The sequence below is a fragment of the Bubalus kerabau genome, chromosome 15 (assembly GCF_029407905.1).
Source record: "Bubalus kerabau isolate K-KA32 ecotype Philippines breed swamp buffalo chromosome 15, PCC_UOA_SB_1v2, whole genome shotgun sequence".
NCBI classification, from domain to species: Eukaryota; Metazoa; Chordata; class Mammalia; order Artiodactyla; family Bovidae; genus Bubalus; species Bubalus kerabau.
This window is the reverse complement of record NC_073638.1, coordinates 6,518,130-6,532,672: the sequence shown is the minus strand read 5'-3', so window position 1 is coordinate 6,532,672 and position 14,543 is coordinate 6,518,130. Positions and strand designations below refer to the sequence as shown.

The window sequence follows — 14,543 nt, the reverse complement described above, 5'->3', positions numbered from 1 at the left end:
CCCCATGAATCGCAGCACGCCAGGCCTCCCTGCCCATCAGCAACTCCCGGAGTCCACCCAGACTCTTGTCTGTCGAGTCGGTGATGCCATCCAGCCATCTCATCCTCTTTCGTCCCCTTCTCCTCCTGTCCCCAATCCCTCCCAGCATCAGGGTCTTTTCCAGTGAGGTGGCCAAAGTACTGGAGTTTCAGCTTTAGCATCATCCTTCCAAAGATCAGCCAGGGCTGATCTCCTTTAGGATGGACTGGTTGGATCTCCTTGCAGTCCAAGGGACTCTCAAGAGTCTTCTCCAACACCACAGCTCAAAAGCATCAATTCTTTGGTGCTCAGCTTTCTTCACAGTCCAACTCTCACATCCATACATGACCACTGGAAAAACCATAGCCTTGACTAGACGAACCTCTGTTGGCAAAGTAATGTCTCTACTTTTGAATATGCTATCTAGGTTGGTCACAACTTTCCTTCCAAGGAGTAAGCATCTTTTAATTTCATGGCTGCAATCCCCATCTGCAGTGATTTCGGAGCCCAAAAAAATAAAGTCTGACACTGTTTCCACTGTTTCCCCATCTATTTCCCATGAAGTGATGGGACCGGATGCCATGATCTTCGTTTTCTGAATGTTGAGCTTTAAGCCAACTTTTTGACTCTCCTCTTTCACTTTCATCAAGAGGCTTTTGAGTTCGTCTTCACTTTCTGCCATAAGGGTGGTGTCATCTGCATATCTGAGGTTATTGATATTTCTCCTGGCAATCTTGATTCCAGCATCACCTCTGCATTAATAGCAAGTGTCTTATAAAATGCACTGAAGAGGAGATCCACTTGGTGGTGTCACTTTTTGTGCCAACCCAGAGATTCAGATAAACAGAAAAAGAGATTATAGACTTCCGGAGGGAAAAGCCAGATAGATTTCTGCTGAAATCAGTTGGAGTGACTTAGAAGGGAAGTGGTTCGTATTCTTTGTTTTATGCTCATGTTGTTCTGCTACCCTGGTTGCTGAGGTCACTTGAGAATTCATTCTGGACTCGCTTCAATTTGGAGATTCTCCTGTGCATTTCTAATAGCATCCTACTAACCAGGGATAAAAACTTTTCGTACTTACTTACTCATTCAGCAGATGAGTGCCAGTTACGTACCAGGCACTGTGCTAACAGCTGGGGGGTGGAGGTTTCAGGCTACTGAGTAAATAAACCATCACAAAACCTGTTAAATACAATGAAGGGCTTTCTCATAAGGTGCTCCAAAAGGGAATGCGGTGAGGTAGTCAGGAACACTTTTTTAAAGAGGGACATTAAAGGATGAGAAGCCAGTCAGGCTCTACACTATATGAAAGGACCAGTTTTTGTGCTTGGCAGTCAAAACTCAGATTCATCTCTTTTAAATTATAAATTCCCTTAGTGAAGGAGTAATAAATTACATGTAATTAGAAATAAAGCTATTGTTAATGGGACTATTTACTCATTAATCTAACATGAATTCTTGATGCCAGGTAGATTTTAAAACATTATTCCCTGTCTCTTTATAGACCAGTCATTTCATTATTTGTACTTTAAACACTGTTTTCATAGTAGAGGGAAAAAATATAGTTATGTCCTGGAGACAGAGCTGAAGGCTAGTTAAGACTACTTTCTCCCTTCTCCTCCTCACCTCATTTAGCAACTCCTGTGTCCTGCCCCAAACTGCTTAATGAGGTGATGAGGAGAAAATGTTCTGTTGAATGTTTTTTAAGCTCTATTCACAATTGTATTGTTTGAAAAATACCATTATAATGAATTTTCATGCCAGACTTTTGATAGATGGTTGAAGGAAGACGATATCAAATATTGACCTAAGTTAGTTAGTTCAGTCACTCAGTCATGTCCGACTCTTTGTGACCCCATGAATTGTAGCACCTCCCTGTCCATCACCAACTCCCGGAGTTCATCCAAACTCATGTGCATTGAGTCGGTGATGCCATCCAGCCATCTCATCCTCTGTTGTCCCCTTTTCCTCCTGTCCCACTCCCTCCCAGCGTCAGGGTCTTTTACAATGAGTCAACTCTTTGCATAAGGTGGCCAAAGTATTTGAGTTTCAGCCTCAGCATCAGTCCTTCCAGTGAACACCCAGGACTGATCTCTTCAGAATGGACTGGTTGGATCTCCTTGCAGTCCAAGGGACTCTCAAGAGTCTTCTCCAGCACCACAGTTCAAAAGCATCAATTCTTCAGCGCTCAGCTTTCTTCACGGTCCAACTCTCACATCCATACATGACCACTGGAAAAACCATAGCCTTGACTAGACTTTGTTGGCAAAGTAATGTCTTTGCTTTTGAATATGCTATCTAGGTTGGTCACAACTTTCCTTCCAAGGAGTAAGTGTCTTTTAAATTTCATGGCTGCAGTCACCATCTGTAGTGATTTTGGAGCCCCCAAAAAATAAAGTCTGACACTGTTTCCCCATCTATTTGCCATGAAGTGATGGGACCAGATGCCATGATTTTAGTTTTCTGAATGTTGAGCTTTAAGCCAACTTTTTCACTCTCCTCTTTCACTTTCATCAAGAGGCTTTTTGGTTCCTCTTCACTTTCCACCATAAGGGTGGTGTCATCTGCATAGCTGAGGTTATTGATATTTCTGCCTGCAATCTTGATTCCAGCTTGTGCTTCTTCCAGCCAAGCGTTTCTCATGATGTACTCTGAATAGAAGTTAAATAAGCAGGGTGACAATATACAGCTTGACGTACTCCTTTCCCAATTTGGAACCAGTCTGTTGTTCCATGTCTGGTTCTAACTGCTGCTTCCTGACCTGCATTACAGGTTTCTCAAGAGGCAGGTCAGGTGGTCTGGTATTCCCATCTCTCAGAATTTTCCACAGTTTATTGTGATCCAAATAAAGATGTTATTGATATTTTTGAACAGTTTATAAAGATTTAAATACTTTAACCCAGTTTGGGGGCCCTGGAGGTTGATAATTGGGAAGGGAGAAGAGTACAGAATGTCCCTATGATAAGAGCTAGCATGACTATTAGAGGAGGTTAGCTGTTACCACATCATAGAGACCAAAGCCCCAGTGAGGTAGCACTTGATTGTCAGTAAGATGCTGAAGTGAGAGACAGGCATCAGGAAGTGCTGACGAGCACGTGGAGCACTTGGCACCCTCCTCCATTGTCTGTGTGATCGAAAACGGAGGCAGCCACTCGAGAAAGCCGTTTTGTTGCACTTTCTCAGAAAGTTGCATCCACTGTGCGACCCAGCAATTCCATGCCCTAGATACGTATGCCCGAAAGTGCGCACCGTATGTCCGTACAAAAACCTGCAAACTTGAATGTCTGTAGCCACATGATTCTTGAAAACCAAAAGGTGGAAATAACAGATATTCCATCAACTGATGAACAAACTAACAAAATGTAGATCTGTACAATGGAAAGTTATTCGGTGATAAAAAGGAGTAAAATGCTGATACATGCTATAACGTGGATGACTCTAGAAAACATACTAAGTGAACCAAGCCAGTCACAAAATTGATTCCACATATATGACCTGTTCAGAATAGGCAGTTCCAAAGAGACAGAAAGTAGTTTAATGATTATCAGCAACTGGGGAAGGGGCAACAGAACGTGTACTCACAAAGGAATAAAGGCTTCTTTGGGGGATGATGAAAATGTTCTGAAAGTAGACAGTGGTGATGGTTACACACAGTCCTATGTCTTTATTAAAACTACTGATAAAGGGGTGAAGTATCTCAGAATAACTTTTCATTTAGGTATAGCTTAACACTGTTGGGACACATCTTTTGCATATGGATAATGAAAAGGTATTCAGTCATTAAATTAGGACCCTAGCCTTATTTAAAATACATAAATTATTGTGCCAGTTAGTAACAACTCTTTGTAGACAGTGCAGTTCCCTCAGTCATATTGAAATACTGAGCTAGCAGTGGGTGTTTTGTGTTTTGTTTTTACCGTTTTAAGACTGACAGGTGGCCTGTTAGATTGTTTTCCGAAAACTTTAATTTCTTTTAAGAAGCCTACTATTTTACAGAAGTCTTAAGTATCTTATCAATATAGGAAAAACCTAAAATTTCTTTCTAAACGTTATGAACAAACTAATACAGCCATTCTAACATGTAATTATGTAATGTCTGAAACTTGATAAAATATTAAACAAAGTAAAGAAGTGCTTTCTTGTGTTGTGGGAGGTTTGATGTGAGTTAATGTTTTAAAAGTTCAAAAAAATGTTTCTGAGTTTAAATTTACACTTAATGGCATTACTGGGATAGACTTGATTATCAAAGTCTACAATTGATTACCAGATCTGAAATACTTTGTAATATTACAAGATTGAAGATACCGATTATGCAAACCTAAAATTTGTCTGCAGTTTGAAAACTCGTATGTTCAGAAGGACATTTGGAAAGAACCCATGGTGACGACCTCCTTTGTTTTTGAGAAGGTGGTCTTTTTTCTTCTTCTTCTTCTTCAGTAATTGCTGATTGTATAATTTGCTACCATAAAGCTGTCAGGACTGATTTGCTTCTGACTGATTTGTTCAAGTTATGAAATAGTAACTTGAAAGTTACTATTAGGCAGCAGACTCTGAATTTTTAAATATAGCATATTTTTTAAAAACTTCTATCCTGTTTTAGAGATTTATTTTCTCTTTACCTTTAAAACTGGAAACATTTGGATTTTGGTGGTTGATCACTTAGGGGAAGAAGTCGGTAATGCAGTTCTTTTCTGTTTTGAACTGCCCTGCTCCCTTCCCCCAGGAAACAAAGCCTGTTTTGTTTCCTGCCTGCTTGTGAGGTCTCTGGTGCACCCCATGTGGGTGCGCTGCTCTGTGCTTTGTTGAAATGCTTGAGATGGTCAGAAGGTAAAGAATGGGATGCTTCTGAAGAGGAGAAATCCCAGCTTCAGTGGATAAACAAGGTTGTTTGAATTGGTCATTTAAGTGAACTCTTAGTACAGAAACTTGCAGACTGCTTGTATCCACAGGTAACAAACAGCATTTAAGTAAACAACCAAAATAAGACTGACCGTTATTAGCCAGAGAAACTGCATCTATTGCATATTTTGTGCAGATTTCTTTTTAATTTTGGAGTTTTTACTCCGTCTTTTGATACCCCATTTTTCCCTTTCTGTGGTTTTTAGCAGTCAGTCAGCTTAGGTTTGAAAACGACCTTACCAAGCAGTTCAGGGTGCCATCAGCGGTGGTCGCTGTCATTACTGGTTACTGCTAATGGCATCTAATGCTGAGAAACTGGTGAGGAGCACAGGATAGTTATGTTTATTTTCATACAATATTGTTATTGTCCAGGCAGTTTTCACAAGAATATGTATTTACATTAACTTGTTATATGCAATATTAATAAAAATGCAATGTGGAAAGTTCAAAAGCTTTTTTTTTTTAATGTTTCTTAATAACCCTAGAATCTGTTTTGAAATCAGTCATATTTTATCATTTCAGCGCTTTTCAACTTACCTATGGGTTATTTTCTAGCATTTTTTTTTTTTTTTAATTTATTTAACTGCTTGGAATGGAAAATGTTTTTCCCAGTAGTTTTTTGCTCTAGACCTCAGAATTAGAGGTTCACCATACATGACAGATACTCAGATCAGTCCCCAGTTCATATTTAACTCATATTTTCAAAACTGGTATAGCACAATGTATGAAAACATCTCTTTGAGAAAATATGTTGAGTGCCCTTTGGGAATGCCAGAAACATTTTCACCAAAAGAAAAGGATCCTTAAGGAGGCTGAGCTAAGGCTCAAACTCCACCACCTATTTTTTTCCTGTTTAGATCTTGTAGGAAAAGATAAATATACATATCTTTGTGAATCATAAAATGCTTAGAAACAGTGACAAGCATGATGGAGTGGAGGGATGGGGGAGAGAAGGTATGGGAATTCAAGCCAAGGTGGTTATATGTCAGTTCAGTTGCTCAGTTGTGTCTGACTCTTTGCGACCCCCTGGACTGCAGCACGCCAGGATTCCCTGTCTATCACCGTCTCCTGGAATTTGCTCAAACTCATGTCCATCAAGTCGGTGATGCCATCTAATCATCTGTCATCTCTGTCATCCTCTTTTCCTCCTACCTTCAGTCTTTCCCAGCATCAGAGTCTTACTGGAAAAGTCAGTTTTTCGCATCAGGTGGCCAGAGTGTTGGAGCATCAGCATCAGTCCTTCCCATGAATATTCAGGACTGATTTCATTTAGGATGGACTGGTTGGATCTCCTTGGTGTCCAAGGGACTCTCAAGAGTCTCCTCCAACACCACAGTTCAAAAGCATCAGTTCTTCAGCACTCAGCTTTCTTTATGGTCCAACTCTCACATCCATACATGACTACTAGAAAAACCATAACTTTGACTGGACGGACGTTTGTCAGCAAAGTAATGTCTGCTTTTTAGTATTCTGTCTAGGTTTGTCATAGCTTTTCTTCTAAGGACCAAGCGTCTTTTAATTTCATGGCTGCAATCACCATCTGCAGTGATTTTGGAGCCCAAGAAAATAAGTCTGTCACTGTTTCCGTTGTTTCTCCATCTATTTGACAAGAAGTCATGGGACTGGATGCCATGATCTTAGTCTTTTGAATGTTGAGTTTTAAGCCAGCTGTTTCGTTCTCCTCTTTCACTTTCATCAAGAGGTTCTTTAGTTCCTCTTCACTTTCTGCCAGAAGGGTGGTGTCATCTGCATATCTGAGGTTATTCATATTTCTCCTGACAATCTTGATTCCAGCTTGTGCTTCATCCAGCCCAGCGTTTCTCATGATGTACTCTGCATAGAAGTTAAATAAGCAGGGTGACAGTATATAGCCTTGACGTACTCCTTTCCCTGTTTGGAACCAGTCTGTTGTTCCATGTCCGGTTCTAACTGTTGCTTCCTGACCTGCATACAGATTTCTCAGGAGGCAGGTCAGGTGGTCTGGTATTCCCATCTCTTGAAGAATTTTCCACTTTGTTGTGATCCACACAGTCAAAGGCTTTGGCATAGTCAAGAAACAGATGTTTTTCTGGAACTCTCTTGCCTTTTGTATGACCCAGTGGATGTCTGCAATTTGATTTCTGGTTCCTCTGTGTTTTCTAAATCTAGCTTGAACATCTGGAAGTTCACGGTTCATGTACTGTTGAACCTTGCTTGGAGAATTTTGAGCATTACTTTGCTGTGTGAGATGAGTGCAATTGTGTGGTAGTTTGAACATTCTTTGGCATTGCCTTTCTTAGGGATTGGAATGAAAACTGACCTTTTCCAGTCCTGTGGCCCCTTCTGATTATCTAAAAAACTAGTAATCTTCAAGTTTTAGAAAGAACTGTTTGGAGAGGGGAGGAGGCTAACATTTTTGGAGCACATATTGTCTTCCAGGAATATAACGGAGGCTTTCCATTTTACTTATAAGCCCCACAATGGCTTCCACCTGGCTCAGTGGTAGAGAATCCTCCTGCCAATGTAGGAGACACACTCAGTCCCTGTCAGGAAGATCCCTAGAGGAGGAAATGGCAAGCCATTCCAGTGTTCTGGCTTGGCAGATTTCATTGATGGAGGATCCTGGTGGGCTACAGTGTATGGGGTTGCAAAGCGTTGGACACAACTGAGTGACTGAGCACACACACCCACAATGATCCATCCCCAAGGTATAGTTGAGAAAACTGAGAATTAGATGAAGTACTGAACTGATGTGCCTAACTCTAATCATGGTTTGTTTGACTCGAAAGGCCATGTTTTTTGTATCATACTATGAAACAACAGAATAGGAAAGACTATAGATCTCTTCAAGAAAATTAGAGATACTAAGGGAACATTTCATCCAAAGATGGGCTTGATAAAGGACAGAAATGGTATGGACCTAACAGAAGCAGAAGATATTAAGAAGAGATGGCAAGAATACACAGAAAAACTGTACAAAAAAGATCTTCACGACCCAGAAAGTCATGATGGTGTGATCACTCACCTAGAGCCAGACATCCTGGAATGTAAAGTCAAGTGGGCCTTAGAAAGCATCACTACGAACAAAGCTAGTGGAGGTGATGGAATTCCAGTGGAGCTATTTCAAATCCTGAAAGATGATGCTGTGAAAGTGCTGCACTCAATATGCCAGCAAATTTGGAAAACTCAACAGTGGCCACAGGACTGGAAAAGGTCAGTTTTCATTCCAATCCCAAAGAAAGGCACTGCCAAAGAATGCTCAAACTACAACACAGTTGCACTCATCTCACACGCTAGTAAAGTAATGCTCAAAATTCTCCAAGCCAGCCTTCAGCAATAAGTGATCCATGAATTTCCAGATGTTCAAGCTGGTTTTAGAAAAGGCAGAGGAACCAGAGATCAAATTTCCAACATCCACTGGATCATGGAAAAAGCAAGAGAGTTCCAGAAAAACATCTATTTCTGCTTTCTTGACTATGCCAAAGCCTTTGACTGTGTGGATCACAATAAACTGTGGAAAATTCTGAAAGAGATGGGAATACCAGACCACCTGACCTGCCTCTTGAGAAAACTATATGCAGGTCAGGAAGCAACAGTTAGAACTGGACGTGGAACAAGAGCCTGGTTCCAAATAGGAAAAGGAGTTCGTCAAGGCTGTATATCATCACCCTGTTTATTTAACTTCTATGCAGAGTACATCATGAGAAACGCTGGGCTGGAAGAAGCACAAGCTGGTATCAAGATTGCCGGGAGAAATATCAATATCCTCAGATATGCAGATGACACCACCCTTATGGCAGAAAGTGAAGAAGAACTAAAAAGCCTCTTGATGAAAGTGAAAGAGGAGAGTGAAAAAGTTGGCTTAAAGCTCAGCATTGAGAAAACGAAGATCATGGCATCTGGTCCCATCACTTCATGGAAAATAGATGGGGAAACAGTGGAAACAGTGTCAGACTTTATTTTTCTGGGCTCCAAAATCACTGCAGATGGTGACTGCAGCCATGAAATTAAAAGATGCTTACTCTTTGGAAGGAAAGTTATGACCAACTTAGATAGCATACTGAAAAGCAGAGACATTACTTTGCCAACAAAGGTCCGTCTAGTCAAGGCTATGGTTTTTCCAGTGGTCATGTATGGATGTGAGAGTTGGACTGTGAAGAAAGCTTAGTGGCGAAGAATTGATGCTTTTGAACTGTGGTGCTGGAGAAGACTCTTGAGAGTCCCTTGGACTGCAAGGAGATCTAAGCAGTCCATCCTAAAGGAGATCAGTCCTAGGTGTTCATTGGAAGGACTGATGCTGAGGCTGAAACTCCAGTACTTTGGCCACCTTATGCGAAGAGTTGACTCATTGGAAAAGACTCTGATGCTGGGAGGGATTAGGGGCTATAGGAGAAGGGGACGACAGAGGATGAGATGGCTGGATGGCATCACCAACTCCATGGTAAATGAGTTTGAGTGAAGTCGGGGAGTTGGTGATGGACAGGGAGGCCTGCTGGGCTGTGATTCATGGGGTCGCAAAGAATCAGACGTGACTGTGCGACTGAACTGAACTGAACTGATGATACCTGTCAGTTGTGAATCTAATGATGTTTGTGACAGGTAGATATAAGCAGTTGTATTAATGAGGTTGCTGTGCTGTGCTTCATCACCCAGTTGTGTCTGACTGACTGCGACCCCATAGACTGTAGCCCAATGGGTTCCTCTTTCCTGGGGATTCTCCAGGCAAGAATACCGGGGTGGGTTGCCATGCCCTCCTCCAGGGAATCTTCCCCACCCAGGGATCGAACCAGGTCTCCTGCATTGCAAGCGGGTTCTTTACCATCTGAGCCACCAATGGAGCAAATGTTAGCTATTAAGTGTTTGCCTTTTTTCTGTCCGTTCCCCTGTAAAATACTGTCAACCATAATTATTAAAGGACCAGCCATTTATTCTTAAAAGTCATTTCTTAAATGTGGCTTTTTTGCCATGTGAAAGATTAATAAGACTTTGAAGAATATGAAACAGCGAGTCATGTTTTTTGGACATCCCTTCTCTGCTCTTTCAGAACATTAAAAAGAAATAACCAAAAAGACTTAATTCATAAATTTAGAAGAAAAAAGTCTCTGTCGGTCAGAAAATAAAACCACAGAAGAAACAGGGAGCACAGACAGGGCTGGGGCCAGTCGTCTTGTCGGGATGTCAGGAACTCAGAGTGTTGAGAGCATAGAGAGACGCGTGAAGCAGGCCAGGTGGGGAAAGGCACGGTGCCGCTGACCGGCCCTGGCCCAGGGCAGAAGCAGGGACTGCCCCGGTACCTGTCACAGATTTCACAAAGCAGTGTACAGACCAGGTTATTTTAACCACAAAGCAATAAAATTAGATCCCAATAATCAAAAGTTGGCTTCAAAAAAAAATATGGCTTGCCCCACCAGCTATTAAAACATACAGGTTATAATTAAAACTGTGGTACCTGATAGGAAATTAGTTGAATGAAATACTGGTCAGTTATTTTTAAAAGAAAATGGTAGAAAAACTCTAATACTACTCTGGCGTAGTCTCAAGAATATTATTATCAAAAAGGCAGAGTGAAGTGAAGTATTAAGAGTGTGCTAGCAACACCCTGCTGCAGTGCGCTGAACAGCACCCTGCTCTGTCTGTGTCTGCTCAGGGCGGTGGTGCGTGGTCAGTAAAGCAAATGTGTAAAATTCAAAAGCACAGTGTCACAAGTGAACCCGTATTTGAGCTGATGGCTGAGTCACATAAAGAAGAATTATTTCAGGTAACACTTCAGCTGATTTGGCTGGATATACTTAATGAAATATCTTAAGGACAAAAAAAAAATGACAAAGAATTCAAACCTTTTAATTATCATTTTGTTCATCATAACTTTAATATTCAGTCATAATGTTATTTTGAAATAATTGTGTATGTATAAAAGGATAATACATATTAATGTTACTAGAACCAAGTTTTTCAGCATTAGGCAGAAAATAGTTATAAAATCTAAGAATCTTAGCAAAACTCCCAAATGATACCCATTGAGGTTATTTACAGATGAAAGGCTATATTATTTGCTTGAAAGTAACTGAGGGAAAAGTCAGAACAGATGTAAAACAAAATCGGTTGTGTGTTGATCATTGGGAAGCTGGGTGATGGCTACATGAGGATTCATAATATATTTTTTTTCTTCTTCTCTGTGGCAGTTATTTTTCAAAATTTTAAATATATGCTTAAGAGTATAAAACTGTACTCCTAAATAACTCATGTGTTAAATGGAAATCAAAATAGAAATTGCAGATATTTGAAATCGAACAATCATGAATTATATGTACGACTTCAAATGTGTGACATGCCAGGAAAGCAGTCCTTACAGGTAAATTTATTGACTTAAATGTTCTAAGAAAAGATTTAAGCTAAGTGAGTTCAACTGAAAAAGTTAGAAAAAGAGTTCCTGGCAGTGCAGTGGTTACGACCCCGTGCTTCCAAAGCAGGAGGCATGGGTTCAGTCTCTGGTCAGGGCATTGAGCTAAGATCCCACATGCCATCTGGCATGGCTGAATTTTTTAAAAAGTTAGAAGAAGAAATATAGGAAAAATAGAGGGGGAAAGTAAGAACAAAAATGTTATCACCTTATATTAATATCTCAGTAATTTGAATTGAACTAAGGCATGCTCAGTGGCACCCCACTCCAGTACTCTTGCCTGGAAAATCCCATGGACGGAGGAGCCTGGTGGGCTGCAGTCCATGGGGTCGCTAAGAGTCGGACACAACTGAGCGACTTCACTTTCACTTTTCACTTTCATGCATGGGAGAAGGAAATGGCAACCCACTCCAGTGTTCTTGCCTGGAGAATCCCAGGGATGGTGGGGCCTGGTGGACTGCCGTCTGTGGGGTCACACAGAGTCAGACATGACTGAAGCGACTTAGCAGCAGCAGCAGCAAGGCATGCTCAGAGAGGATTGGTCTGTAGTGTTCCTTTTTTCTAATATCCTTGGTTTCAAATCAATGTTATACTGCTACATAGAAGAGTTGGTAGTCTATGAGGAAATTGGTAGGATTTCTATATTGCCATATCTTTTATAAAGTTAAATTTCTGCCTCAGTGCATAATGAAAGGACTTAGAATCATTTCAGTGTTTTTTCCCAGCACAGATTTTGTGCCAAGCTGCTGGACTGGGCACTGAGAATATATGCGTGGTTGGGATTCTGTCCGCACTCCCGAGGCACTTGTCTAAGAGAAGATGTGTGTGTGCTCAGTCGCTTCAGTCATGTCCTACTGCTTGCGACCCTGTGGACTGTAGTCCACCAGGCTTCCATCCATGGGATTCTGCAGACAAGAATACTGGAGTGGGTTGCCGATCCCTCCTCCAGGGGATCTTCCTGACCCAGGGACTGAACCCATGTCTCTTACGTCTCCTGCATTGGCAGCAGGGTTCTTTACCACTAGTGCCCCCTGGGAAGAGAAGATATAAATTTGTAAATAAACAATTACAGTCAGGTGAGAAATGTCAGTAGACAAAGTCCCAGGCAATGCCCTGAAAGAAGATGATTCTTAATGTACATGGCAGACTCTGGGAAAGGCTGGGAAGTTTGTTCAAGTGGCCTCCAAGAGCTGTGCCTATGGTCCAACAGAGGACATGTGAAGATCATCACAAGGAGTTTTCTTTGTTGGCAGGGTCTAGTAAGTCATGAGCACCATCAGTGAATCATTTCGGATTTTGGTAGCAAGGTTGATGAGAGAGAGCCATCTATGATTTTTCTTCGTTTTAATGTCTTTGTAAGGTATTAGGGATATGCTGGTCACAAAAGCGTTGTGAAGTTTCCTTCTTTGCTGTTCTCTCCAAAAGGTTGTAAAAGATGAGTGTCATTTCTTCAAGTGTCAGTATGTATTAAACAATGACCTGAAATTTCACCTTAAAAAGTTGAATAGATGTCTGAAAAGGTAATATATCATTCTTATTGCCATTTTCACGTAATAAAACTTCCATCTGCTTACTGAGGCTAACACAATCCATAGTTTGATCAATGTTGTATCAGTGACAGAAATTCACTAGTGTAAGAATCCAATCTAATTGTCAAATGGTGTATTACAGGTTCAACTCAAAAAATAACTGACTGCCTTGGCTGTGTGAGGGATACAGTGGTGTTGAATGAGACCAATCTGTGCCATCCAGATGTAGGCTTTATTTGGAGCATGCATCTAATCTACTTGATTTGTTAGTTAGCATTATATTTAAAGAATAATAATCTTGATCTTTACTGCTTAGATTGCTTTCTCTTAGTTACTTTAAGGGATTTATTTTTAATTGAATATATATTTTATAATAAGCAGTGAATTCACATTATTCAAACTTGAAAAGTTACAAAAAATATCTTTCTTGAACATCAGTTCTTTAGTCACCTAGTTCCCCAGCTACAGAGCCAACAGGTGTTAATTGCTCCTTAGCTGTCCTTGATTCAGATTCTCTGGATATGCATGTAATATATCAATACAGTCCTCCTTCCCCTTTTCCTGTTCTCTGTTATGCCTTTGACTTCGTGTGCCTTAGACTGCCCCGTGGCATTGGCTGTTAGAGCTGCTGCTTGTTTCTCTCGTCTTACGGCCGCTTTACATACTACACTAATGACAAGGATGCCTGTAATAATAATAAACTGATGTTCCCTTTGTACTGTTGGTGGGTTTTTAGGTTATTTCTGGTCTTACTACAGAAGAGGCTATGTTGAATATCCCCATGGTGCTTGTGAATAACAAAATATCCTTTTTCTTTGCTAGTATTTTAGAACAGATCTTCTGTTTCCTTTCAGCCATGAACCAGAGAATCAGTCAAAGTGCTCCAGTGAAGCAGCCCCCCCCGCTGGCCCCCCAGAGCCCACAGGGAGGAGTCCTGGGCGGTGGCAGTTCCAACCAGCAGCAACAGATGCGGCTGCAGCAGTTGCAGATGGAGAAAGAAAGACTGCGACTGAAGCAGCAAGAACTGCTGCGGCAGGTGAGGCCCCAGGTTAGAGACCAGCCTTCCACTCTTGGGGCTTTGTTTTCCTACGTGAAGCTGGGTGTGTTTCATTTTGGCATTTGTTGGTTACAGAGGAATGTTGTTTCTCTACAACTAGAGTGACACAGAAACCTTCTGTCCAGCTCTGTCCTCACCTTAGTTTCTTTGCTGGCCTCTGAGCGCGTGGGCTGTCACTTGTAAACCTGTGTCACACGGAGGCGCCTGGGCCATGTTCACTGCAGTCAAGCAGAAGGCAAAGGAAGCAAGGGCGCTTTTCCTCAAACACACAGGCATACCTCGGAGATATTGCCGTCAGTTCCAGACCACCGCAGAAAAGCGAGTGTTACAGTAAAGTGAATCACATGAGTTTTTTGGTTTGCTGGTGCATACAGAAGTTAATCTTTATACCAATCTATAGTCTATTAAGTGTGTAATAGCATTATGTCTTTTAACAGTGTACATTTTTTAAAAGTACTTAATTTTTCAATATTTAACTGCTGAAAAAAATGCCAGCCATCATCTGAGCTTTCAGTGAGTCATCTTTTTGTAATAGTAACATCACAGATCACTATTATAAATAAAGTAATAATGAAAAAGGCCAAAATATTGGGAGAATTACCAAAAGGTGACACCGAGGCGTGAAGTGAGCAATTGCTTTTAGAAAAATGGCTCTGATAGG

General features: G+C 41.1%; 1 protein-coding gene across 12 annotated transcripts in view; it reads left to right on the top strand.

The window, feature by feature from the left end:
- YAP1 (Yes1 associated transcriptional regulator) overlaps window positions 1–14,543 on the top strand; it is a 135,845-nt gene that overhangs the window by 95,999 nt on the left and 25,303 nt on the right. For 6 of the 12 annotated variants that reach the window (XM_055547536.1, XM_055547538.1, XM_055547531.1 and 3 more), the window contains one exon: window positions 13,680–13,873. In XM_055547536.1, the coding sequence (XP_055403511.1) occupies window positions 13,680–13,873 (194 nt within the window). The remainder of the gene's footprint in view (window positions 1–13,679; window positions 13,874–14,543) is intronic. The other 6 variants (XM_055547539.1, XM_055547537.1, XM_055547533.1 and 3 more) reach the window with 1 other exon arrangement.